General features: G+C 46.0%; 1 protein-coding gene across 1 annotated transcript in view; it reads left to right on the top strand.

Annotated features, from left to right (window-relative positions):
• FLNC (filamin C) overlaps positions 1 to 27,346 on the top strand; it is an 88,508-nt gene that overhangs the window by 49,262 nt on the left and 11,900 nt on the right. Inside the window, exons 11-34 of the mRNA XM_042467794.1 lie at positions 363 to 523; positions 1,266 to 1,356; positions 1,702 to 1,871; positions 2,400 to 2,517; positions 2,801 to 3,063; positions 4,289 to 4,886; positions 5,911 to 6,084; positions 6,475 to 6,637; positions 7,628 to 7,788; positions 8,237 to 8,404; positions 9,405 to 9,528; positions 11,103 to 11,259; positions 12,204 to 12,393; positions 13,083 to 13,106; positions 14,045 to 14,292; positions 17,796 to 17,895; positions 18,522 to 18,662; positions 19,452 to 19,580; positions 21,039 to 21,212; positions 21,419 to 21,580; positions 22,346 to 22,549; positions 23,718 to 23,870; positions 24,959 to 25,081; positions 25,976 to 26,218. Of these exons, the coding sequence (XP_042323728.1) occupies positions 363 to 523; positions 1,266 to 1,356; positions 1,702 to 1,871; positions 2,400 to 2,517; positions 2,801 to 3,063; positions 4,289 to 4,886; positions 5,911 to 6,084; positions 6,475 to 6,637; positions 7,628 to 7,788; positions 8,237 to 8,404; positions 9,405 to 9,528; positions 11,103 to 11,259; positions 12,204 to 12,393; positions 13,083 to 13,106; positions 14,045 to 14,292; positions 17,796 to 17,895; positions 18,522 to 18,662; positions 19,452 to 19,580; positions 21,039 to 21,212; positions 21,419 to 21,580; positions 22,346 to 22,549; positions 23,718 to 23,870; positions 24,959 to 25,081; positions 25,976 to 26,218 (4,239 nt within the window). The remainder of the gene's footprint in view (positions 1 to 362; positions 524 to 1,265; positions 1,357 to 1,701; positions 1,872 to 2,399; positions 2,518 to 2,800; positions 3,064 to 4,288; positions 4,887 to 5,910; positions 6,085 to 6,474; positions 6,638 to 7,627; positions 7,789 to 8,236; positions 8,405 to 9,404; positions 9,529 to 11,102; positions 11,260 to 12,203; positions 12,394 to 13,082; positions 13,107 to 14,044; positions 14,293 to 17,795; positions 17,896 to 18,521; positions 18,663 to 19,451; positions 19,581 to 21,038; positions 21,213 to 21,418; positions 21,581 to 22,345; positions 22,550 to 23,717; positions 23,871 to 24,958; positions 25,082 to 25,975; positions 26,219 to 27,346) is intronic.

Here is a 27,346-nt window from a genome sequence, read left to right as displayed (position 1 = left end):
AATATACAAAGCAACATTAAAGTTCCAAATACTTTAGAAAACAAGAACGTTTATAAATTCAGACTTAAAAATAGGAGGAGAAAGCTTATCACTTATTGTTTGGTATCCATCTGTTCTTGCCTGGGTTTCCTAAGGCACTGAATGGGGTGGTAAAGCCTCCAGGGGTTAACATTTGTGGAGAGGTGACTGATTGTCATGGACCTTCAGCAAGGTAGTGGAGTGGAGCTTAAAGTACTCTTATGTAGAATTGGGTCCCTTTGCTACTCAGTTCCAACAACCCTTGCCCCGTGTGTAGAGCAGAATCAATCCTTCCCACCTCTGGAGTATCCCACTCATTGGGCACTGTCATGTCTACCTTTCAGGGGATGTGAGCATTGGCATAAAGTGTGCGCCAGGCGTGGTAGGGCCAGTGGAGGCTGACATTGATTTTGACATCATCAAGAACGACAACGACACTTTCACAGTGAAATACACTCCACCTGGCCCTGGACGGTACACCATCATGGTGCTCTTTGCCAACCAGGTATGTGGGAAGATGTGACTGGTCCAGCATCAAATGTGAGGTGATGGGGAGAAAGGGGAGCAATTTCTTTGTGGGTCACTAATGTTGAGTGCTGGAGACCAGAGCTTGGAAATGCTACCTTTTCGGTCTACAGCTCACAGACTTCTCTAGCCAACATGAACAACATGACAGGTTCCCCCTAAAGTAGGAAATCCTCATCCAGAAAATTTAACTTATCCAAGCTCTGCTGGAAATACAGTCTCTTTTCTTCAACAAAGACCTTTGAGATGAGAATCGTTTCCTCAGCACATGAGTAACCTTAAGCCCTCACACTTCTCATGTAAACCAGTGGGAGTGGGAGGCTTCCATGTCAGTGGGGCAGTGAATCCATTCTACATTTTAGTCCAGATTTTAAAAGAGCTATCAGAGATACTGACCACTAAATCTGATCAGGTGCAGAACCTGGATATGATTGATTGATTGATTAAATTTATATCTCACCTTTCTCCCAAGGTGGAATTCAAAGCAGATAGTTCCCTTTAAAGTTCATACTAAAAACTAGAGAGGATTTCCTGTCCTCTCCCAGATGGGGAGGCCATTGACAGGGGATTAAGCACTAGAAATAGTGCTTGGAGATAGAGGATGTCCTCTCTTGTTCCTCCAGCTGCAGACCAAAGAATGGGGATTTGCCTTGCAAGAGTGAGAGGTTAGGTGACCAACAGGGCCACACTCACTCATTTTTTCCTCTCCTTTGCCTCCTCAGGAGATCCCCATTAGCCCTTTCCACATCAAGGTGGATCCTTCTCACGATGCCAGCAAAGTAAAGGCTGAGGGGCCAGGACTCAACCGGACAGGTGAGCGGAGACAAACCAAAAAAAGAGAGAGGAAATGATGGGAAATAGGCCACCAAAAATACTGGGTTGGTTTTTTTGGATTCAGTAAGAGACAACTCAGAGAGAAGTGGAAGTCCATGGACTTCCTTCACACAAAGTCTCTCTCTACAGATCCAAACACTCAGTGTCTTAGAGAGACCCAAAATCTGGGAGGTAGAAGGGTCAGCAGGATATTCAACCTACTTCATAGTGTTAGGAAGATGTATCTTCCACGGAGAAGGGTGGATGAATGCCCCCTTGAAAGGGTAATGCTATAAAACCAGAGAGCTCAGAGGCTCTGCTTCACTGTGATCTTTTCCTTGCCAGGTGTGGAAGTTGGCAAGCCCACCCATTTCACTGTCTTCACCAAGGGGGCTGGCAAAGCCAAGCTGGACGTCCACTTTGCTGGAGCAACCAAGGGTGAGGTTGTGCGTGACTTTGAGATCATTGACAACCATGACTACTCATACACCGTCAAGTACACGGCTGTGCAACAGGTGAGATGGAGAAGAAGCACAACACCATACCATTGAGTCTGACGCTTGGCTCATATGGCTGAGTACTATCAACTCTGCCTTGCCTTTACCAGGTTTCAGGCAGGGGTCCTTTCCTAGCCCCACTTGAAGCTCCCTTGTATTCCCTGGTGGTCTTTCATCCAAGCACTTACCAGATTTAATTCTGTTAAGGCAGATGAGATTGGGTAGTAATACACTGTGTTACTATTCTTTCTGTTCACCAAATTCCCTTGCTAGTTATCCAACAGATTCTCCCAAGTTTAAAGCTTCATTTAGTTAAAAGCTTCCTCAACTTGCACATTTAGTTAAACGCTTCCTCAATATATATTCCCTGCCCCTTCGACCAGGAAAAAAACCAACCCACTGGCTCAGAATGGCTTGCATGGATCACTTGGGACAAATCTAACCATCTTTGTTTCCCATAGGATCCATATTGTGTGTCAGGAAAGGGACATGCTTAATGCGCTTTATGTGTCTGATATTGATCTGTTTTCTCCTCATGCAAACTAGGGTAATATGGCCGTGACAGTGACGTATGGAGGTGACCCCATTCCGAAGAGTCCCTTCCCTGTGAATGTGGCTCCACCACTTGACCTCAGCAAGGTCAAAGTGCAAGGACTCAACAACAGTAAGTGAAGTCAAGGGCTATGGAGGGATAGGGGTATGAGCAGGGTTTGTAAATGCTCACTCCTAGATGTGCCAATGATCAATTTGGCTGCCGTGTTTTGAGCTACCCAAGTTTCTGAACTTGGTACTAAGGTAGCCTAATGCACATTTCAGAAGTCCAGCCTTGACGTTACCAGTGCATGCATGACCATCTTTAGATCTTCCAGTGTTAAATGGTGGCTGTTCACAAAGGTTTCTGCATGACTGGCTATGCCTACCTCATCCACTTTCCATTTTTCCTGCAGAGGTGGATGTGGGTCGCGATCAAGAATTTACCATCAACACCAAGGGTGCAGGGGGTCAAGGGCAGGTGGATGTGAAGATCAGCTCTCCCTCCCGCCGCCCCATCCCCTGCAAAGTGGAGACGGGCACCAGCAATGACCTCCACTCCGTGAAGTACATGCCACCTGAGGAGGGACCCTACAAAGTGGACATCACTTATGATGGGCACCCTGTCCCGGGCAGCCCCTTCACGGTTGACGCCGTCATGCCTCCAGACCCATCCAAGGTAAGCAGCTAGCACAGTAGGTTGATGTGAAGGTCAAAGTTGCTTCCTTTGGTTTATTCTGCACTGCAGAACGAATGCAGTTTAACACTGCTTTAACTGCCATGGCTCCATCCCTGGTATCTAAAGTTAGGCCTGAGAACCTGGAAAACCTCTGTAAGTTGGAAGAGTTGGAATTAAACTAGACAGACCAAGGGTCAGTCTCACAACTGAGCGAACGCTTATACCAGGCTTCAGTAGTGAAAACTCAGAAAACCTTTATTCAGTAACTAGAGCTCCAGAGACTGCCATTGTCAGAACTAAACAACACGCATTGACAAAGCATAATTAGGCAGGCTAAAATCCCATTTGTCATTTACATAAAATATTATTTCTTTCACTTGTTCCCAATATGTCCCTTTTTAAAATAATACTTTATTTTAAAGAAACTTCATATCTGATACATTATTATGATTCAAGAGTCTTACTACATGTGTTTACCACAAAAAATACCTCTAACTCCTGAAATTAAAATACTTATTATGACCATTAATTTTCAAGTGAACAAATCTCTTCAGTCCTGTTCTACTATGACTTCCTATGACTACTCTGAATTGTGTGTCTTATATCTTACAATCATGACCTTCAAATTGTCAGCTCTTTTTCCTGGATTCACTGTTTGTTCGCTCATGATACTATTTTAGAGATGCCTAAACCAAAATGTACAATTTTGGTATCATCATGCAGAATACATGTCCTTTCTTCCCACACCTATTAATGGGTTTCCCAGGAAAATGACCTTGGAGCTGTTTGAGAAAGATTCGCTCCCTCTTCCTCTGCTCTTCAGTGCTAAAAGAATGCAACAACTGTTGACCTATTTACACCCCACTGTACGCCTCATCACTGGCCACAATCCAAAATAGCACATTAACACCAGTAAACAGCAAGCAAGCAATATAGGGCAGGCAAGCATTATAACGCAACTCCTGACAGTCAGCCTCGAGATAAAGCAGGTTTCTCTTGACTGTGGAAAGTGGCAAGAGTGAGAATGTTGACTTGGCTGTGGATGATAGGGATTGTGCCCCAGATCATCAGGAGGGCAGCCAGATTGGGGGAGGATGATGTGCATGAACCCATCTGCTAGGGGGATCTGTTAGTGTGAGTCATTCCTACAGAGATCCAGCTGGGAACTAGATCCACTTCCATCTTCCTTGACATCTTCCTTCCATCAATTCTGCTTTCCTTCTAGGTCTGTGCCTATGGTCCAGGACTGAAGGGAGGCTTTGTGGGCAAGCCTGCACCTTTCACCATTGACACCAAAGGGGCTGGCACTGGTGGCCTAGGTTTGACTGTGGAGGGACCCTGTGAAGCCAAGATCGAGTGCCAGGACAATGGAGATGGCTCATGCTCCGTCTCCTATCTGCCCACCGAGCCTGGGGAGTACGCCATCAACATCCTCTTTGCTGAAGCTCACATCCCTGGTTCCCCCTTCAAGGCAGACATCAAGCCTGTCTTTGACCCTTCCAAGGTGACAGCCAGTGGACCTGGGCTGGAGCATGGCAAGGTGGGCGAGGTGGCCACTTTCATGGTGGACTGCTCCAAAGCAGGTGACGCCGAGCTCACCATTGAGATCATCTCGGATTCGGGGGTCAAGGCCGAGGTGCTCATCCAGAACAATAGCGATGGGACCTACAGCATCACCTACATCCCCTCCTTCCCCGGCACCTATACCATCACCATTAAATATGGAGGACACGCTGTGCCCAAGTTCCCTGCACGGGTCAATGTGGATCCGGCCGTGGACACCAGCAATGTCAAGGTCTTTGGACCTGGAGTAGAACCACGGGGTATGTTCTGGAGATCTTCTGGTCTGTTTTCTTGCCTTCCTGTGGTGGGATTTTAGATGATAATCATGTGGTCCTACACATTTTCTTGGATTCCAACTTCAGACTTCCTCATTATTGGCTGCCCTGGCTAAGACTGCTGAGCGTTACAGTCCAATGACAAATGGAGGAACATGTGATTCTCATGCCTGAATTATAAAGGGATGAGAGACAGAGAGAGTATAAATTGGAAATGGAGAATGGTTCCCTTCTATTTATCTCTGTGTAGATTCAAGATATTGGATACAAAAGATATTTAGTTTGAATAACAATCTTGAGAGACATCTTTGTTTTGAACAACCTGGCAGACTCTAGCCTTGTTTGCATGGGTCAAAAGGCCCATTTACCCCATTTGGACAATACACATCCCAAACCATGTTTTTGGTTCAGGCAGATCGGACCATGTCAGGCAAGTTCTGAACTACAACTGGGAGATTACAGCCTTATAATGCATTTTAAAGACCCTATCTGTTGCTCTGAATCTTCCAGGAAGATCTGAAGCTCTCCATTTCCATGGCATGGCAACTGTCTACATGGGCCACCCAGTACATCAGTTCCTGCTGAGAGTTGCCCATTCTGAGGTCAGAACAAGGTGGTCAAGGATGCGGCCATTGCACGGTGCCTTATTTTGACCTCAGAAGTGAGTGACCTGTAATGGGCCAGATGCACTAGGCAGTACAGCGGACTGCCCCTAGAGCAGTGATTCCCAAACTTTGGTCTTCCAGATGTTTTTCACATCAGCTCCCAGAATTCCTGTTGGTCAAGCTGGCTGGGGCTTCTGGGAGTGGAAATCCAAAACAACTGGAAGACCAAAGTTTGGGAATCACTGCACCTAGTCTCCTGACCAGTGCAGACAATGTTTCTGACAGTGTGTTGGTTGTGCATCCAGCTTGCTCATCATAAATAGTTGGTAGTGGTCTTATATCCTGCTTTCCCTGTAATTCTAGGTGTCTGTGCTAACCATCTGTGCTCCCCAATGTCTCCCCAGGTGTTCTGCGTGAGGTCACCACTGAGTTCACGGTGGATGCTCGCTCTCTGACCAAGACGGGTGGCAACCACATCAAGGTGCGTGTCATCAATCCCTCGGGCGCCAAGACGGACACATACATCACTGACAACGGGGACGGCACCTACCGTGTCCAGTACACACCCTTTGAGGACGGTAAGACTCTTGTGACTGTGTGCCACTTCCATCTTTCTCTCCCTTGTAGCTTTCTCTCCTTCCCTGTGGTCAACGTTAACCAAAGGTCTCACTGAAGGACCTAGAGATTTCTAGAAAGAACACTCCACTAGGCATTTGTAGCTCCTCCAGCGCAATTCTATGGTCAATGCTTGGCAGATGTTGACCATAAAGTTGCACAGGAGGACCTAGAGATTCCTAGAGAGGTGTTCTCTCAGGTAAAAACATAGTGTTTTTGTTATTTGTGGTTTTTCCACATTCACGGGGGTTCCGGTGCCCCTAACCCCATTGAATGTGGAGGGACCGGACAAGTTTATAAGCAATAAATAAGTGACTAAAACCCAACTTCTTTGTGTCTGTCTCCTGTCCTAGGCATGCATCTGGTGGAAGTGACGTACGATGATGTGCCTGTGCCCAAGAGCCCCTTCCGGGTGGGTGTCACAGAAGGGTGCGACCCCAGCCGCGTCCGTGCTTATGGCCCAGGACTCGAGGGAGGGCTGGTGAACAAATCGAACCGCTTCACTGTGGAAACCAGGTAGCCCACCTCTTCTTTCTCCTAGGCCTAAACTAGACTCAGGGACAGCAATTCAGATAAGACTTTCAGTTGCTCCAGCAGCCAGTTTTGAGCTCCTGGATACTGACAGAAGACACAAATAATCTGGTTATGTGCTGATAAGAGAAGTTTAGCATTTTTACATTAAAACAAGCTACATGCTCTCAAAAAAATAGGAATGCCACTACATTTGATTGTCCTGATGCATAACCTGTACTCAGGACAAGAGACGACTGTCAGAACTGAATACAGAGAAACAAAATGGTTTCCAGTTGGCAAAGGGGTCAGACAAGGCTGCAGTCAATCACCCTATTTGTTCAACCTGTATTCACAAAATATTGTAGGCAGAGCAGGTTTGGACTCAGAGTTAGGAAGAATAAAGATAGGAAAAAGGAACATTAACAATGCAAGACACAGCATGTAGGAAGAAAGTTAATTAATTTGAGATGTGGTGCTGGAGAAGACAGCTGAGGATAACATGGATGGCCAAGAAGACAAACAAATGGCTCCTTAACAGATCAAGCCTGAACTTTCCCTGAAAGCCAAGATGGTTAAATTGAAGCTGTTATACTTTGGCTACATCACGAGAAAAAATGAATCGACAGAAAAGGCAATGATGCTAGGAAAGGTGGAAGGAAATAGAAAAGGCGAAAGAGAGCATGCAGATGGTTAGACTCAATCAGAGATATGATGGCCATGAGTTTGCAGGACCTAAGCAGAACAGTGGAGGACAGAATCTTGGAGACGTCTCATCCACAGGGTCACCATGAGTCTAGGTCAACTCAAGGGCGGTTAACAATAGCAACAACAAACATATTCCGTAGACACTTTGTTTTAGTATGATAATGTGTGGTTTTCTTAAATTATTGCACTTCTGAATGGCATGGATGCTGCGAATTTTTGGCTCCTGCAGTAAATGACAGGGTAAGGGCTGTCTTTGAAAATGACATTTTGGGGTTTCTTTATCCACAGGGGAGCAGGGACTGGTGGTCTTGGCCTGGCGATCGAAGGACCATCTGAAGCCAAAATGTCATGCAAGGATAACAAAGATGGCAGCTGCAGTGTGGAGTACATCCCTTTCACGCCCGGAGACTATGACGTCAATATCACCTTTGGGGGACGCCCCATCCCTGGTAGGTGGAGAAGCTGGCCCGAGTTCTGCCTGTTCCAAGAGAAGAAGATGGCAAAGTTTTATCAGGTCTTTGGATCTGTAGAGAAATTTGTCCAGCAGTTATTCCTGTACTTGGTGCCATATTTGGATTCCCCCCCCTCCCCATCTCTGCTGTGTAGTAGTGGAAGGGGAGATAGATCTTCCCATTCAGAGCTCTGGATTGTATGAAGAAGAACTGGGATGTCATGTCTGATCTCAGAAGCTGGAAGTGTTCCTTTTTTGAACAATTGTCCCCAGAATCCCCAAGCCAGCATTTGGGGATTCTGGGAGCATTTTTCCCAAAAAAGGGAAACATTTCCATGCTTCAGTGGCAATCAAGCAACAAAGAGGTGCATGCAGCCCAATCCAGAGAAGTCTTGGATATCTCATAGGCAGGGACACTAACACAGCCATCTTTTCTTCTGCTTCAGGGAGCCCTTTCCGCGTTCCTGTCAAGGATGTGGTGGATCCCAGCAAGGTCAAGTGTTCAGGCCCCGGACTGGGGGCCGGTGTAAGAGCCCGCGTCCCCCAGACCTTCACTGTGGACTGCAGCAAGGCTGGCTTGGCCCCCCTGGAGGTGAAGGTCTTGGGACCCACAGGTATAAATCTCTGGAGAGTGGGGAAGGCAAACACCTCCGTTGTGGATTCTTGATTACTTTTTTTTGGTTATTCTGGGACTTCATGAGACAGGGACCCATTATCACAGTTCTTTATTTAAAGAAGCCACAAGGTTGTGAGGTCAATCCTGCAGAGCTTCAGGGTCCACTCAGCCTTCCATCCTTTCATAGGTTGCTAAAATGAGTAGCCAGCTTGTTGGGGTTAATTGGTTTACAGATTGTAAACCACTTAAGGAGTGCTTAAGTGCACTGATAAGTGGTATGGAAATGTACTTGCTATTGCTATTGCTGTTTATCTTATGGGAAGTTCATGGTAGCTTAGAAATTCCTGGGTTCATTCCAGCTCTGCGTATTTGCAGACAAAATTTTATTTATTTATTGGGCCAATTGGAATGTTAATAGCAGATTAAAATGCTTAGGTTTTGGAACCAGGCTGATTATTAATATTAAGACAGATAACCTATGATTAAGATTTGTCTCATCTTTATAAATGCACTGAATTTCCAAACTTGTGGTGTTTTGAATCCAATCTTAAATTTTCAGTGTATGGTGGGACCTCAGTATCCCCTGGGATTTGGTTCCAGGATCCCCCATCCATTCTGATGGTCTTTAGCTTGTGCCCTTTGCTTCTGCTGACTTTGGGTCCCTTCGTTTGGGATCTGGTAAATTTTGGTCCATTTGGTTTGATTCTGATGAATTTGGGCCCCTTCCTTTTGGTTCTAGTAGCTTTGGGTTCATTTGCTTTGGTTCTGATGGCTTTTGTTTCTGATGATTTTGGGTCACTTCTTTTTGTTTCTGGTGACTTTGGGTCCCTTCCTTTTGATTCTGATAAGTTTTATTGCACTCCCTTTGTTTCTGATGACTTTGGGTCTTTTTCTTTGGAGTCTGATGACTTTTGGTCCATTCGTTTTGGTTCTGATAACTTTGAGCCCCTTCCTTTGTGTTCTCATGCCTTTTGGTTCCTTCATTCCCACTTGCCTAGGGGTTGCTGAGCCAGTGGAGGTCCGCGATAATGGTGACGGCACTCACATGGTGAACTACACACCAGCCACGGACGGCCCGTACACTGTCTCCGTCAAGTACGCCGGGCAAGAAGTGCCCCGCAGGTGAGAAAACTGAGGATGGCCATGATTTTGGGCAATGTGGGATGAGCATGGTGGGCAGATCTCTCCTTTTTGTAATTTTGGACTGTGAGTCTCTCAGGAAGTTGGAACAGAGCTGGATTGTGCTAAAAAGAGGGGCTTACTCCTCCCCTTGATGGCAACTGTGCCTTTGTTCAGCTGCGCCTGTCTGTCTTGCATGTCTGCCCCTCACGCGCCCCACTGAGACTGAAGAGAAGTATGCGCCTGGCAGATGTCTGGCCCGCCAGGAATCTGGGCAGCTTTCCCCCCCTGTCTCTCAGCCTCCGTTGTCCAATGACGGTGGCTCTGTTTTTAGCTTGGCCCAAAGCCCTGCCTTCTTGGCCGGCCATGGGCGAATTGTCCTGGGGACCTAGTTAGGTTGTTGCCAAGGCCTAGAAGGTTCTGTGTGGACAGAACAGGCACATTTCCTGCCCTGTGTTAGGACAGACGGATGCCAGCAGGCATCTCCCTCTGAAAAGATGAAGCAGCTGCACATGGAGCCTGTCAGGCTGTTGGTCCTTCTTGTCCAAAATGGCTTCCAGTGCTCCTGTCAGAAGGGCTTTCCCATCGTACCCACTGTCTCCTGTTAAGGCTGGTGTCTGGAACTCATTGGAGACCAGCAGTTGGAAAAGTTACCCCTCAGGCCACTGACTGTGTTGGTTGGGGGTTTGAGGAACTGGTGTTATACCACAATTTCCAGAATCCCCACCCAACATGGTCAGCAACCAAAACAGTCACATTTCCAAATCTACAGACAGTTTAATCATTTTCTTTGTGTTTTGTAAGATGTTCCCATTTTTGGGAAACAAGTGCGATATAAATAAAGTGATTGAGTGATTGATTGACTGCTTTGCAAGCTCTAGTGTTGACAATGTTGAGCAACTGCCTGGTTTGTTATAGGGCAGCTTGTATGGTCCATCTCAGAGTTTGTGAAAAATTACTTGTCTGGGAATACCACAGATTCAGGGAGTTGTAGCCTGGAATCCTTTCTCAGGAAAGAAAAGAGATTCCACCTAAAAACATTAGGAAAAGCCTTCTGACTGTAAGAGATGTTCAACACTAGACAATGCTGCCTTGGAAGATGGTGGAGTTTCTTTCTTTGGAGGTTTTTAAGCAGAGGCTGGATGGCCATCAGTCACAGGGAGGGTTTTGATGGTGTCTTCCTGCATGGCAGAAGGGGGTTGGATGGCCCTTGGGACTCTTCCAACTCTATGATTCAGCATGGCCAACTTTCCAGATGGATTGGAGGCCATGCTGGTTGGGAATTCTGGAAGTTGCAATACAATCCACCAAGGAGATGACCTTTTGGGAAGCCATTCTTCTCCCAGAAGTTGGAAAAAGTATTTTTGGAGTCTCCTTTTTTGGACTCTTCTTTGGTGGAATCTCCTTTTTTGGATGTTTTTAAGCAGAAACTGAATGGCCATCTGTTGGGAGGGCTTTGATTGTGTCTTCCTCATGGCAGAATGGGGTTGCATTGGGGTCTCTATCAAATCTAGGATTCTACGAAAGGAATCTGAATTGCCCCTCTCTGACCATTTCCTTCCCGTCCCTTCTTTCAGTCCATTTAAGATCAAAGTCCTTCCAGCCCATGACGCCAGCAAAGTGCGAGCCAGCGGGCCCGGCCTCAATGCTTCTGGCATTCCTGCCAGCCTTCCCGTTGAGTTCACCATCGATGCCCGTGATGCCGGGGAGGGCTTGCTCACTGTGCAGATCCTGGTGAGTGTCAGAAATTGGAGCTGGCATACCTGGGCAGGTGAGGTAAGGTCTCCCTGCTTTGCTAGCAATGGGAGCAGCTCTCACTTGACTGTGGGCTGGGGCCAAGTGAAATGTGGGCATGTGTGAGATTGTAGCGCATAGAATACGTTCTGATTGTGTTCGATTTTGGAAGCTGAGCCAGGCCAGGTCTGGTTAGTACGTGAATGGAAGACCACCAGGAAGAATAGCAGGGATATCCAGTTAGAGTTAGTAAAAAGTTGGTAAAAAGAAAGCCCTGGCAGCCCAAGTTGACAATACTGGTCTAAATGGAACTCTCTAGGACATAGAACCAGACTCTGGTTTCAATGCCATAGCTTAGTCTGGATGACAGATCATGGTCAGAATGCCTCTCTTTTGCCACCAAACAGTTACAAGTACAGTATACAGGGGAATAGAGGGAAGATCTTAAGAAGCATTTGGATAAGACTTGGTTGTTGTTGTTGTGTGCCTTCAAATTCTTGCCCACTTATAGTGGCTTAAGGCAAACCTGTCACAGGTTTTTCTTGGCAAGATTAATCCTTGGATGGGAGACCATAATAATACTTTGGACTTCAAGGTGGACCTCAGAGAGAATTCTACCTGAAACAAGCAAGACAGTCAGATCTAATGCCCCCTTTTGCTCGTAGTCCATGGAGCAGAGAGATTTGTGGTAGATTTGTTCAGTCAGGAAGAAGGAATTGCACTTTGGATGTGCTCAGAGGCATTTTTTACTTATTCTTTCATATGAGAGCTAGCCCAAGGGAGGACTCTAGGGCAGGATCTGCACATGTCCTTGAAGCACAACAGACCAGTCACTCTGGCCTTCAGGAGATATGGCTTCAGATACAATGAGATGCACACTTTCCCTTGCACAACAACACACTACTGACAATGGTGCCCCTGTCCCCTGGTTTTTGTCTCCTCAGGATCCAGAAGGCAAACCCAAGAAAGCCAATATTCGGGACAATGGAGATGGGACCTACACTGTGTCCTACGTTCCAGATATGACAGGACGCTACACCATCACCATCAAGTATGGCGGTGACGAAATCCCCTACTCGCCCTTCCGCATCCATGCGTTGCCCGCTGGGGATGCCAGCAAGTGCCTTGTCACAGGTTGGTGGTGTCCAGGTCTCCATTCTTCCACTTCTTCATTCCTCACCCAACTAGTATCAGAGTAATTTGCAGCACTTCTCTGTACTTTTCTGTTGCTTCCCATTATTTCTTTGGAAGGAAAACCCCCTAAGATTGATCAGAGAATTGCATAAAAGAGGGGGTGGGACTTGTAGCCCATGGGCGACATCTGGCCCCCAGGGCCCTCATTTTGGAGTTTGCAAGGAGTGCCTGTGTGACTTGGGAGGCATAGGAGGATAACCCTTGCCTTCCTTCTCTGGTAGAGAACCTGAAAAATCCCAGTCAAAATGCCTCTCAAAATGCCCTTTGTTACATTTGAAAGTGATTGGGTCCGTTATTAGCAAGGGCATTAAAGAGTAAAACTCTTACTCATGACAATATATTCTGAAATGTAGTTTGGCTCCATCCCTACAATGGTAATGGTGATGGTGATGATGATGAGGAGGAGGAGGAAGAGGAGGAGGAGGAGAAGAAGATAAAGGGAGGGGGAGTTGTTGTTTACATCCTGCCTATCTTGGGACTCAAGATGGCTTACAGAAGTTAAAGTGGATACACATGAAAAGTTTCATTGTACAAAAGTTAAAAATATATAACAAAACTTTCAAGGTAATGGTGCAACTTATAACTCACTGCAGCTTCTCACTGCCTTTTTCTTTCTTTTTGTCTTGCAGTGTCCATCGGAGGCCATGGATTGGGTAAGTAACTTGCTTTAATGCTTTTTATAAGCCGCTCTGAGTTCTTTGTTTAGGGCAATGTATAGGGCTGTATATGTGGCATAGTTATTTGAGTGTTGAATTGTGACTCTGGAGACTGGGGCTCTTAGCTTTAGGGGAAAGGAATGGCAAACCTCTTCTAAACAAATCCTGCCAAGAAAACCCTGTGATAGGGTCACCATAAATCAGAAATGACATCAAGCCACACAACAGCATAAATATTTAAATAAAGAAATAAGTATAAGAATAAGCACCTGTGGGATGCCCAGGGTTGGCCTTTGTGGGGGCCCTTGGAGAGCTGCATGCGTCCCACCCTCTGGCTTGAAATATAGTTAATTTTTATGACAACAACAAATATGTCGAGAGATCTTGTAGCACCTTTGAGACTAACTGAAATAAAGAAGTTGGCAGCATGCGCTTTCGTATGCATCTGAGGAAGTAGACTGAAGTCTACGAAAGCTCAAAGGTGCTACAAGATCTCTCGACATACTGATTCTACAGACTAACAAGGCTATATATTTAAATTCAACAACAGATATGGTTTCTTTCCCTTGGCCCTGTCTGTCTGTGGGTTTGGAGTTCCTTTCTCAGGGCCCAATCCACTGACTCAGAGACTGTGGCTTTTTATCCCTGTCTAGTGGCTGCACACTTCAACACGGCTGATATAGACAAAATCCACCACCTTTATTAAGACCATTCCCAAACAACAAAAATGTGTCAGCTTTTGAAACTTTTCTGTTTCTTCCCCATCCCTTCATTTTTGTCAACTTCCAGCCTGACATAGTTTTGTGTATTTGAGGCCCCAAATCAATCCTTTGAGCTAACCCTCCCTCTGTGGCCATGATGAGGCCATTTTGTCTTGGATGGGTTCTCCTTCAGTTGCCTGACAATGGATGCCTCTTTTCCCCCTTCATCTGCAGGGACTTGCCTGGGTCCCACCATCCAGATTGGAGAAGAGACAGTGATCACGGTAGATGCCAAGGCCGCTGGGAAAGGCAAGGTGACCTGCAAGGTTTCTACACCGGACGGAGCCGAACTGGACGTTGACGTGGTGGAGAACCATGATGGCACCTTCGACATCTATTACACTGCCCCAGAGCCGGGGAAATACATCATCACCATCCGGTTTGGGGGTGAACAGATCCCCAACAGCCCCTTCCATGTTGTGGTGAGTCAAGGGTGTGTGTGTGTGTGTGTGGTGTATGTGTGTGTTGTCTGCCTTCAGGTCATTTTCAGCTTATGGCAGCTCTAAGGAGAAGTCTTATCATGGGGTTTTCTTGGTAAGATTTGTTCAGAGGAGGTTTGCCATTGCCTTTCCCTGAGGCTGAGAGGATCCCAGGATCTCCCAGTGGGTTTCATGGCTGAGCTGGGAATTGAACCCTTGTCTCCAAAGTCATAGTCCAACACACAAACCACTATGCCATGTAGACTGCTAAAAAGATAAACAAATAGGACCTAGAGCAAATCAGGTTTGAACTCTCCCTAGAAGCCAAGATGGCTAAACTTTGTGGCCCATGTTGTACTTAGGTCACATCATGAGAAAACGTGACTCCCTAGAAGAGATGATAATGTTTGCTAAGGTAGAAGGCAGCAGGAAAAGAGGAAGACTGCATTACAGAGGGATAGATTCAGGTTGCGCTATGCAGTGCAGAAATAATGCAATTTGACACCCCTTTAACTGCCATGGCTCAATGCTGTGTAATCCTGGGATTTGTAGTTTGCAGTGGCAGTTTGCTAACAGAGAAGGCTAAATATCTCACAAAATTACAAATCCTAGTATTCCATAGCATTGAGCCATGGCAGTTAAAGAGGTGCCAAACTGCATTAGTTCTGCACTGCAGATGTAGCATGGGTGGAAATTTATATATTCCCACTACAGTACTCAAAGATTTTAGCTGTTTCCTTAAAACAACAGCAGAAAAAAAAAAAAAAAAAGGGGGGGGGGGGGGGGGCAGTCAGCGTAATCCTCCCAGGTAAAGAGATGTTGAACTGCTGAGCTGCAAAATATCTTTGGTTGCATTGATTTCTTTAGGCTGCTGTATGACACACAACTCCAGGAAGGAAATGGAAAATGCCTCATTCTCAGCTGTATAAGAAAATGGAGGCAGTGAATCACAGTATTGGGATAGTTCTTCTAGTCATCCTTGGCTGACTGTTGCACTTGGCAATTTTCAAAGGGGCAGCTGTGTTCATCTGCTTTGGTTAAAAAAGAAGAAAAAAGTTCCATGAGCTCCCCCTTTTCTTTTCTTTTTTTAACCATCTAGTTTAGGTGCATTGACACTATAGAAATAATGCAGTTTGACATCCTTTTTAACTTCCATGCTGCATCCTACAGAATCCTGACATTTGTAGTTTTATGAGGCACCAGCACTCTTTGGCAGAGAAGGCTAAAGACCTTGCAAAATTACAAATCCCAGGATCCTATAGGATGGAGCTACAGCACTTCAAGTGATGTCAAACCACATTGTTTTTACAGTGTAGATACCCTTAGTTTCCCCAGTTCCATTTAGAGCTCCTCCAGATGGCCCAGTAGTTCTGGCGTTCTGTTTCAGGATTTCATACCTTTAAGTTGTTTCTACCTCTACATCCAGTCCTGCACTAAATATACTCCAGGGTTTTGGTCTTGGTTTGTTGCTCCTTCTAGTAGAATTTAGTGTCTTTGTAACTGCCTTTTTCTCCTAGTTTGAGATGTGATTAAGATGTGGTGTGGTTTCCCTTTGTCCTTTCCATGAACTGAACATCTTACTCCCATCCTCCTTCCCCTGTATCCCTGTCTTGCCTATTATTATTAAATAATAATAATGATAATAATTACAATGTTCTTGTGGTCATAAATGCTAAAGTGGTATAACACTTTAGCACTATGGCTATAAAATACAATTTGCCCTCTATCCTTGGGTAATACAGATTCAGTCATCCTTTGTTTGAAAATATATATACATTTTTAAAAATTCAAAAAAGCGAAGCTTGATTCTGCAATTATATATAAGGGGCATCATTTTACTACATTAAAAAAGACAACTTTTTTTATTTGTCCTTTTATATAAGAGACACTAGTTTACCATGGGCCTAAATACCCTATAGCAGTGGTTCACAACCTGTGGGTTGCACCCCCTTTGGGGTCGAATGGCCCTTTCACAGGGGTCACCTAAGACCATCAGAAAACACCTATTTCTTGTGGTCTTAGGAACTGAGACACCACAATTTTATGGTTGGGAGTCTTCACAACATGAGGAACTGTATTAAAGGGTTGTGGCATTAGGGAGCTTGAGAACCACTGCCCTAGAGGCACCAGATCCCATCTGACCTTGGAAGCTAAGCAGGGTCAGTCCTGGTTAGTACTTGGATGGAAAACCACCCACGAATACCAGCTGCTGTAGGCTATGTTTCAGAGGAAGGAACTGGCAAAACCACCTCTGAGGATTCCTTGCCTGAGAAAACCCTATGAATTTCATAGGGTTTTGAAATTCATAGGGTCACCATAAATTGACAGATGACTTGAAGGCACATACACACACATTTTACTATGCCATTTTATTTAATGGGACTTGAAGTTTGGTGTCCATGGGGTGTCCTGGAACCAAGCCCCCCTTAGCTTGTTAAAACCAACCAAGAGCAGAGAAGAGTGGTCTGGTGGTCCCACACTGACCTTTCCCTTGCTTCCCACCAGGCCTGTGAGAGCATCCCCCACATCGAGGAGCCCTGTGAGTCGTCCGTGCCGCTCCAACAGCCTTTCCCGGCGCCCCACGCTGGTGGCTACCCCCTTCACTGGGTACCAGGAGCCGGTTCTTGCCTCTCAGCTCCTGTCTGCTCTGGCTGCCTCTTTCTCTTCCTCCTGAATCTTTCAGTCTTGGCCCAATGTCCATAAGATGGAGGTCCAAGATGTCATAGGTTCTCCATTCTGTAGGCATTGGCCTAGAGCCTCTGGTCCTAAGCTCTTATCCCCATGGAAGATGGTGCCACCGTGGGCCCAGCCTGAAGGTGTAATACCATCCTCAAACTGTACCTGTGAAGGTGGGCATTCTTTGGGGATCTTTATGCACCCCTTCAGACTTCTTGGGAGCTCTGTCAGTGCAGTCTAGAGGCTTTCTCTTTGGGAGACGTCTCCAGATGACAAACACACTGCTTTGGACCTGGTTGTGGATTCTTCTGGGAATTGGGGCTGCTTTGTGGAGAACCTTCACAGGACCCCAATTTTCAGGGAGCCCTAAGAGTTAAGGAACTGGATTAACTTAGTGCAGATGTAGACTCTAAAGAGCCTTTGCATTCGCTGTGCATACAACCACACAAAGCAGAAGAGAGGATCATTCCAACATGGCAGTTCATTTGCCATCCCATATTCCTTTGTGTTTATTATTATTATATTTAGTTATATCCCACTTCTCCCCCAAAAATTGGGATACAGAGCAGTTTCACCCACCCACAGTTGCATTCTGCCCTCTTCTTTGGGTTGCATTTCTCTCTTAATCTCCTCCTTTCTTGCAGCTCTGTCTTTTCCAGTCTGCATGGCCCTTGGACACTTTTCAGGGCAGAATACTCCTCCATTTCCACTTGCCTTGCCCTCAGTGCTTTTGTTTTCTCTCTTGCTTGTCTGTACTTAGTGCTCTCTCTCTTTTCTCCCTGTCTGTTTCCTCTTCAAACCCCCCCCCCATCCCTTCCTCTCCTCACCAGGCTACGGATGAGCCGGTCGCCCCTCCGGAGAGCGTGGATTCCATGCTGCGCCCCTTCAACCTGGTCATCCCCTTCGCCGTGCAGAAGGGGGAGATCACAGGTAAAGCGTCCGTCTTCCCTAACAGGGGCACAGAGAGGGGCAGGGAGGAGAAGCAAATTAGCCTGTGAACAGCCTGTGGGGAAGTATTGTGTGGATAATAATAACTGAACGAATATTCAAACATATTTGGAAAATGATTGAAAAAATAGGTTTCAGAGGCCCTGAGCAGACAGGGTAGGATAACACCAGCTGAGTCCATGCTATCCTGACCCATGTTCACCTGGGTTAGTCTCTGGGTCTGCATGGGGACAGGTAGGTGTTCACACACCTGTCTCCACACTGACCCAAGACTTGGGACAGAAGGTGGAAATACAGGACATGTTTGGGAAAAGGAGGATTCCTGGTCACCCTGCACCCAATTCCAAATTTCTTCCCCATTGTGAAGGAGAAAGTGGAGGGGTGTCCCTGTCTGTTCTGTGGCCTAACCAAGACCCAGCCACTTTTACGTTTGGCTCATCCTATGATCTCTTGTAAACTCCAGTTGCTGCAGCCCTTCCTTAGAAAATGGTTCCCTACTGTGATGTCAGCATGCATCATCTAGTGTGAATGTAGGGGAAGAAGAGGCTAGTTCCCCCAACACAGCTTTGACCATTCCGGGTTTCTTCCCCTCTCTTTTCTCCCTCCAGGTGAGGTGAGAATGCCTTCTGGCAAGACTGCCCGGCCTCATATCACCGACAATAAGGATGGCACCGTGACAGTGAAATACAGCCCCGTAGAGAAGGGGCTGCACGAGATGGATATCAAATACGACGGGAACCACATTCCAGGTGGGTGCAGGAGGAGGAGGAGGAGGAGGAGGAGCAGTGACCTCATCTGTAAGTCAAGGGCAGGTTTGGGGGCCAAAATTATGGATTTTGATATGACCAGTGGATAAGTCGAGGATACAACTTAGAGGCATGGAACAGCAGTGGTTCTCAACCTTCCTAATGCTGCGACCCTTTATTACAGTTCCTCATGTTGTGGTGACCCCCAACCATAAAATTACGGTGTCTCGGTCCCTAAGACTATTGGAAATATGTGTTTTCCAATGGTTTTGGGCAACCCCTGTGAAATGGGGTGATTCCTTTTTAAAGGCAGTTAAGTGTAATACTTACATTGACCCATGGATAAGTCAGCTCAGGTTTTTTGGGTCAGTATTTGGACTCAGATTTCTAGAGTTATACATGAGTATATACAGTGAATATTTTATTAAACATTTCATCAACAACCATTGTGATGTATTGGTTTGAGTGAGGATTAGGACTTCAAGAGATCAGGATTTGAATCCTTGCCCAGCCATGGGAACCCCTGACCCTGGGGAAGTCACACTCTCTCAGCCTCAGAGGAAGGCAATGGAAGACCTGTTCCAGAGAAATCTTGCCTAGGAATCCCTGTGATAGGATTGCTTTGGGAGTTGTGACTTGGAGCCTTGAAATCACTTAAAGGCACACAATTAGAATAGAAACCATTTCAAGTAGATTGTCAAGGCCTCTTGGAGGAAAGTGGCCATCTTCTTGGGGACTTGTGAAACCTTTGGCTGATCATTACTTGTTGTCTTTCCTTTCTTCTCCATCAAGGGAGCCCACTTCAGTTCTACGTGGATGCCATCAATGCCCGCCATGTGAGCGCTTATGGACCGGGGCTCAGCCATGGCATGGTCAACAAACCAGCAACCTTCACCATTGTCACCAAGGATGCGGGAGAAGGTGGGCATGGAGGGGCACAGAAGGTCCATAACCTGGTTATATTCAGAATCTGAATATTACCAAGCAGGGAAATATCTTACTGCCAGTTATGTAAATACCACTGGGCTAAGATGGATCTGTGAGAAAGGGCAGTTTGATAAGTTCATGGCTAGAGTCATGAGAAGTAGGTGTTGTGAGTGGGTTTTGATAGTTAGCCTGTCACTTAGGGCTCATCTACACAGGCCAAACAAAGTGGTCTCATCCTGTCTTCATGGCAATCAGTCTTCATGATGCAGAACCAAATCCCTGATTTGAGTGCAAGCTGCATTCATGATGTAAGGCAATTTCTGCACCAAATCCACCCGATCTCTTCATTAAACAAGTTTAAAATATAATGGGCTCTTGGTACCATTGAGGTTTGGTTTCAGGACCCACCATGGATACAAACATTGGTGGATGCTCAAGTCCCATTAAATACAATGATATAGTAAAATGATGTCCCATATCAGGTGGATTTGGTGCAGAACTTGCCTAACATCATGAATCATGAGGGAGCAACTTGCACCAGCAGTGGCAGTACTGGGCAGTAGCAGGGGTGCATGGTTAGAATACTCCGGGAGCAGTCCTGAATATTCCAGCCAGGGTAAAAAAGCCCTTTGTCAGGCCATCGTGAAGCTACAGAATGTTTGCATACATTCCAGCTGCTCAGGTGAAGGGAATCTGCAGAAGAACGCGGACAAAGATGATGCAGACCAGGGAAGGGAATGAGCTTGGGTGGGAGGGGACTCCTAGGGTGCCTCTACGCTGTAGAAATAATGCATTTTAAACATTACTTTAAGTGCTGCCACTCTATCCTATGGAATCTTAGGACTTGTAGTTTTACCAGGTCTTTAGCCTTCTCTGCCAAAGACTGCTACAAATCCTAGGACTCTGTAGGATGGTGCCATCAGGACACTTAAAGTGGTATCAAACTGCGTTATTTCTACACCTCTGGATCTAGAGTGGTGAATCTTTTTAGCTTAGAAGCTAAACTCGCATTTCAGGCAAGTTTTCAAGGACCTCATTCAAGTGGTGAGTGGAAATAATGGCGAAAAGAGGGTGGGATGAAAATTAGATTTTGGCAGAAAGCTCTTTCTGCCCATAATTAATCCTTAGGAGAAGTATTTCAATCTTCTAGGAAACATTGCAAAGCAATGGGAAGGCCCAGAAAGACTCATTGGGTGCCCAGGAGAGCCAGATTGATCCTTAGGGCCTGAGCTTCCCCATCCTTTCTCCAGATGGTGGGAGATGGAGGTGAAATGAGGTGAAAACCCTATTTAGAGGTTGATAGGAAGCAGAGAATTCTGTGGGTGTAACTGGGTTGGTGAGATAGGAGCTCCTAGGTTGAAGATCAGCTAGAATTTATGATTCTGTGGTTACCAGGAGAAAGGGAAGAAGATTGACCAGGCTTCATGACCCCTCTTCTTTTCATTTTCCTAGGAGGCCTGTCCTTGGCTGTGGAGGGTCCATCCAAGGCTGAGATCACCTGTAAGGACAACAAAGATGGCACATGCACCGTCTCTTACCTGCCCACGGCTCCTGGGGATTACAACATCATTGTGCGCTTTGATGACAAACACATCCCTGGCAGCCCCTTCACCGCCAAGATCACAGGTGAGCTTTTCTGCCTCCCACCCTCCAAAATCATGCTGCCCCTCCCCACAAGTGGCTTTCTAGAACACTTGCATCTCCACCATCCCAATTTCCACCCTCCCTGAACTCTCAACCTGTATTGAAACATACCCAATGGGTACTCTCCCCACACACCTGGCTGACTGACTTCTTCAAACTCCACAACTGACCTTTCATCCAATGCTTAGGTGATGATTCCATGCGCACATCCCAGCTCAACGTGGGCACCTCCACTGATGTGTCTCTGAAAATCACCGAGAGTGACCTGAGCCTCCTGACAGCCAGCATCCGGGCACCATCTGGGAATGAAGAGCCATGCTTGCTCAAGCGACTGCCAAACCGGCATATCGGTAAGTAGAATGAGGGTTGGGGGCTCCCCATAAACAAGTGACAGGAGACCAGTGAAAATCCCTGGGCCCAGAAGTTGTTACAAAGAGAAATTTGCATTATGATCATAGAAGTCATGCTATAGTGGGGTGGGCCAAAGGCAGCCTTGAGGCCATATCTAGCTCAAAGGCTGATTTTGTGGCCCTCACCCCCTTCAGGCTTCCCCTTTTCTTGTCGCCCCCCAACACAAAAGAGGGTCAGTTGCAGTGATGCATTCAAGCCTTTTATTCCAAGTCTCAAGTTGTGTCTCCAAGTCCTTGCCATCAAAAAAGAGGGAGATGCCTGTACTTGTCAAGTGGCTTTGTCCCATCCTGGTTACTTTTAAACCTCCAGTGATGTGGCGGCCCTGGTCCAGGTTATTTATGTACACAAGAACAGATATATCTACTTCAGACTTAACCAGGCTATCCATAATACATCTAGGCTAGTATTTTGTGCTCTGAGTTGCAGTGGCTTCTCTCCAGGGATTTAGGCAGGATTCCTCCCTTGCCCAAACAGTAGATACTTGCCTCCTTCAATTTTTTGGAGATCTCTGCTATTATTCCTTGGTGGTCTCCTTTTCAAGTACTAACTAGGCTGTTTCATTTCCAAAATGAAATCAGATGTGTTCAGGGTCGGTGGAGGTCTGTAGCTTGGTCAGAGGATGCTCTGGCAGACTGTGCCAACTCTCTCGTTGCCATTCTTAGCCTGTTGCATTGACCCTCTATATCTGTCCTTTGCTCCCCCAGGGATCTCCTTCACCCCCAAGGAGGTGGGAGAGCATGTGGTCAGCGTGAAGAAGGCCGGCAAACATGTCACCAACAGCCCCTTCAAGATCATGGTGGGACAGTCAGAGATTGGTGATGCCAGCAAGGTCAAGGTATCTGGCAAGGGACTTGTAGAAGGACACACTTTTGAGGTGTCTGAATTTATCGTCGACACGCGCACTGCAGGTGAGTCCAGAGGAGTGGAATGAGTGGATGCTTAATTTTTATTGCTGTTTTTCTGTGGTTGATGTTTTTGATTGGTTTTAATGTTATGATAGTTTAATTGCTTTTTAACTACAGTCAGCCCTCTGTATCTACAGATTTTGCACCCATGGATTCAACATCCAAGGCTTAAAAATAACCTCACCCCCTCCCATTCCAAAAAGCAAACCTTGATTTTGCCATTTTCTATAAGGGACACTATTTTAGTACGCAATTGTATTTAATTGGACTTCAGCATCCACAGATTTTGGTATCCATAGCCGTGGATGTTAAACTGTTGCAAGGCACCGTAGATCCCATACTTGGAAAATGGTGGGATGATGATGATGATGATGATGAATTGGCCAAGCTTACGGGGATGCGAAGCACTTATAACCAAAAACCCCACATCTGCCTTGTAGAACAAATCACACCAGTATTGCATGAAGGGCTAGAAAATCCCAAATCATATAAAATCATATAAAATATAAAATATATCTGGCTCACATCTTTCTGAGTTCTAGAACTCGAAAATACATTGAGTCCATGTTATCTGTTGGGGTTTGGTTCCAGGATCCCCTGTGGATAACAAACTCCGTGGGTGCTCAAGTCCCATTAAATATAATAGCATAGCAACGTGGTGTCCCTTATACAAACCAGAAAATCAAGACTTGCTATTTGGAATTTATACTTTTTTTGACTATTTTCAAATCATGGATACTACTACTACTACTAGTACTAAAGATGTACTAAAATACATCAAATTACAACAGAGTTTTTAAAAAAATCAAACCCTAGACCTGCCCTCCCCCCCCCATTCCCAGTACTAAAACAGAATTAAACAGTAATAGTATAAAAACATTAAAAACATAACGACATTAAACAAAAAAAAATAGGCAAAAGATAGGCGGTGAAGAATAGACAGATGAAGAGACAAATATCTCTGTATCTGGGGAGGGTAACTAAGTTGGAAAGGCCTGCCTTGAATCAGTGGATTAAAAATTGTGGATAAGGCAGACTGACTGTATTTCTTTGTTGTCAGCTCAGCAGGATTTCCCCCCAAAATGGAGACTGATGCTTAATTACTTCAGTTATTTTAGAGTTGTGGAGAGAAATGCTGATGCCTCATTCCTTCTGCTTGCTTTTCTTCCAGGCTATGGTGGTCTCGGCCTCTCCATCGAAGGTCCCAGCAAGGTGGACATTAACTGCGAGGACATGGAAGATGGTACTTGCAAAGTAACTTACTGCCCCACAGAGCCTGGGAACTATATTATCAACATTAAGTTTGCTGACAAGCATGTGCCAGGTGTGTGTATCTCCCATATGCAACGGAGCCTCTCCACTGTCTGCTTTTCAACTGTATATGTGACATTCAAGGTGCTAGTCTTTAGGTTTAAAGCTCTCCATCTCAAATTATCTTCAAGATCTGTGACCATGCCAACTTCTGGTTTGTTTTGCACATCCAAAGGGTGAATCAGAAATTGAAAGGAGAAGAGAGGCCAGACTCTCCTGATTTCCTTTTTCCTTTCATGCCAGAATAAGCAATAACATGAACAATGGGAAGGATGGGGCCGTGATGTCCAGTAATTGGAACTCACACTCCCCATGGAGGATAATGGTGATCTTTGAGCAATGGTTATCAAAGATTTGGTTTTGGAGAGAAAGAATTCCTTGTCTAAGAGAACAGTTGTTTTTGAAAGGAAAGTGAAGCCATTCACCTTAGGGATGCACACTGGCTCAAGTCTGTCCAATGGCTCAGGCCTCTGGGTAGGGAGAGAAGCATGCGGCTGCTGGAAGGAGGGTGTATCTATACTGTAGAAATAATGCAGTTTGACACTACTTTAAGTGCTCCATCCTATGGAAACCCTGGGATTTGTAGTTTTGCAGAGTCTTTAGCTTTTCTGCCAAAAGAGTGCTGGTGGTGCCTCAAAGAACTACAGATGCCAGGATTCTGTAGGATGAAGGCATGGCAGTTAAAGTGGCATCAACCTGCATTATTTGCAGATCATGCAAATAATCTACACATCTGAGAAAGTAGACTAAGCCTGTGAAAGCTTATGCTATATGTGACATCAAAGGCTTTCACAGCTGGCATCTATAGTTTTTTGTTGGTTTTTTTGGCTATGTGGCCATGTTATGGAAGAATTTGTTCTTGACATTTTGCCTGCATCTGTGGCTGCATCTGTGGCTGGCCCCAGATGCAGGCAAAACACCGGGAATAAATTTTTCCAGAACATGGCCACATAGCCTGAAAAACCCACAAAAAATTTATGCCACATGTTCTTTTGCTGAGTTTGTTTCAAAGGTTCTACAATATCCTTTTGCAAATCAGGCAGTGTTTGGGATATGACAGGGATCCTACTATAACTGCTGTGCTTTTTAATACTCCTCCAGGAAGCCCTTTCACTGTGAAGGTGACAGGTGAAGGACGCATGAAAGAGAGCATCACTCGCCGGCGTCAAGCACCATCCATTGCCACTATCGGCAGCACCTGTGACCTGAACCTCAAGATCCCAGGTAGGATGAGACATCTCAGATTGGGGTAATTGGGGGCCCAAGAGCCGAATGGCTGAGAACAGCTATTATGGACTTTCCCATTTCTTTCTCTTCTCCTGCCTCCCTAAATCTATCTCTTTTATCTGAACTAGAGCTGAAACAAACCTACATACATCTGTGTACACACACACACACACACACGGAGTCTGGAGACTGGGGTTTGAATTCCCATTTAACAACCAAAACCCAGTGGCTGACCTTGGGTGAGTCACACACTCTCAACCCCAGAAAACCCCATGATAGGTTCACCATAAGTTGGAAATGTCTTGAAGGCACACAACAAGCATATCTGAAGCAAGAACCAGCATGGTGGTAGTGGTTTGAGTGTTGGACTAAGACACTTGAGAGACCAAGATTCAAACCTCACTCAGCCATGGAAACCCACTGGGTGACCCTGGGCAAGTCCCACTCTCTCAGCGTCAGAGGAAGGCAAAGGCAAGCCATCCTGAACAAATTTTGCCAAGAAAATCTCATGATAAGTTTGCCTTTAGGCCTCCCTGAGTCATCGATTACTTGAAGGCACAGAATAACAACATCTGAAAAAATGGGTTTTGGATGTCTGTTTGGGATTTTTAATTGGTTTAAGGTTTATTGTTTCAGCAGTAGTCCAGACATCTTGAAGTACCTTGTAAATTCTTCCAATCCTTATTCTTAAGTGAGAGTTCCAGTATCCCCCGTTTGGTGGCAACGATGGTTGGCTTTGAGTCCATGGGGCTGGTGGGTCTTCAGTTGAGCTTGGAAAAGGTACTTCTTGGACTATGACTCCCAGACGCTTTCCCATTTCTAACCTGCCTCTCCTCCTCCTCCTCTTCCTCGCTTCTTCCTCCCTTTCCTCCATCATGGCCTCTGGCGCAGGAAATTGGTTCCAGATGGTCTCCGCCCAGGAGCGGCTGACGCGTACCTTTACGCGCAGCAGCCACACGTACACACGCACCGAGCGGACCGAGATCAGCAAGACGCGGGGCGGCGAGACCAAGCGCGAGGTGCGGGTGGAGGAGTCCACCCAAGTGGGCGGGGACCCCTTCCACAACGTCTTTGGCGACTTCCTGGGCCGCGAGAGCCTTGGCTCCTTCGGCAGCATCGCCCGGACCCAGGAGGGTGCGTGCGGGGGGCCTTGCGGGTGTGTGTGTGTGTATTTGTGCTTCACAATGGGTGAGGAGCATGGAGCACGCGTTGTGTGGGGTTGCATGAGCCTCACATGGGGAGTGTGCAGCTCTGTGGCTGTGGAGGTGCATCCCATTGGTGCAAGAGTAGGTGACTATGGGCACTTAGGGGGTCACATTCAGGGTTATCAGATATCATTGCTGCAAAGAAGGGCAAAGCACTGCAAAACATAGGACATTCAATACATTAGAAAATAAAAGCTAAAAACCCTAATAGAAATATAAATTCATTTCATATGGTTTATTTACAGGTATATTACATATACTGCATTTTATTATGTACTCAACCATATTTTTTCTGATGAATTTATCTTCATTAAAAGTGCTTTATTGGCTTGCAATATACATACTGACCAGTCAACCAAATATATGGTTTCCCAATTAACTCAGATAAAAGGTTGCTTGAAGGACAGTAGAGCTTTCCTATCCTTGATAAGAAAAGGTATCTTTGCATGTTGTGGCACCCTATCAAATGAAATGGCTGAATGCTATGAGATTTTTGGCAATTGGTGGTTTTGAATTTGATGGTATTTGAGGGTGGGGGGTGGAATGAGTATGTAAAATTCTGAACTCTTTAGTGAGTTGGTCAAATGCATTAAATGTGTGTGTGACTGTGCATTGATTTGGGTAGATCCCAGCTTCACACTTTGAATCTGAACATTTGCATGAATCTGAATATTCCTGCAAGTGGTCACAGGCAAGGGTGTGACTTGTGGGGAATGGAATAGGTGGGGAGATCCAAGTAGAAAGATGAGCAGAAAACGTCGCTCCAACCCCAATACTAAAATTCACCCTTCTACAGACAGTGGCATCCCCGGGCTTGGAGTCACCTGGTGTGGGAAGGGGGCTGCTGGCAAGGGGCTTTCTTGTGAGGAGGGAGCTGGGTGGACACGAAGCCAAGAGGAGGCTCACCCCTTCTCCCTTGCTGCCGTATGGCTTCCTCATATGGAAGGAGCCAGGTGGAGGTGAAGCCAAAAGAGGTGTGCTCACCCTTCTCTGCTGCATGGTTATTTCATGAGAAGGGAGCTGGGCAGCGGCGAAGCTGTAGGAATGCACTTGCTTC

The sequence above is a fragment of the Sceloporus undulatus genome, chromosome 5 (assembly GCF_019175285.1).
Source record: "Sceloporus undulatus isolate JIND9_A2432 ecotype Alabama chromosome 5, SceUnd_v1.1, whole genome shotgun sequence".
In the NCBI taxonomy this organism is placed as follows: Eukaryota; Metazoa; Chordata; class Lepidosauria; order Squamata; family Phrynosomatidae; genus Sceloporus; species Sceloporus undulatus.
This window is presented reverse-complemented; position numbering and strand designations above follow the sequence as displayed.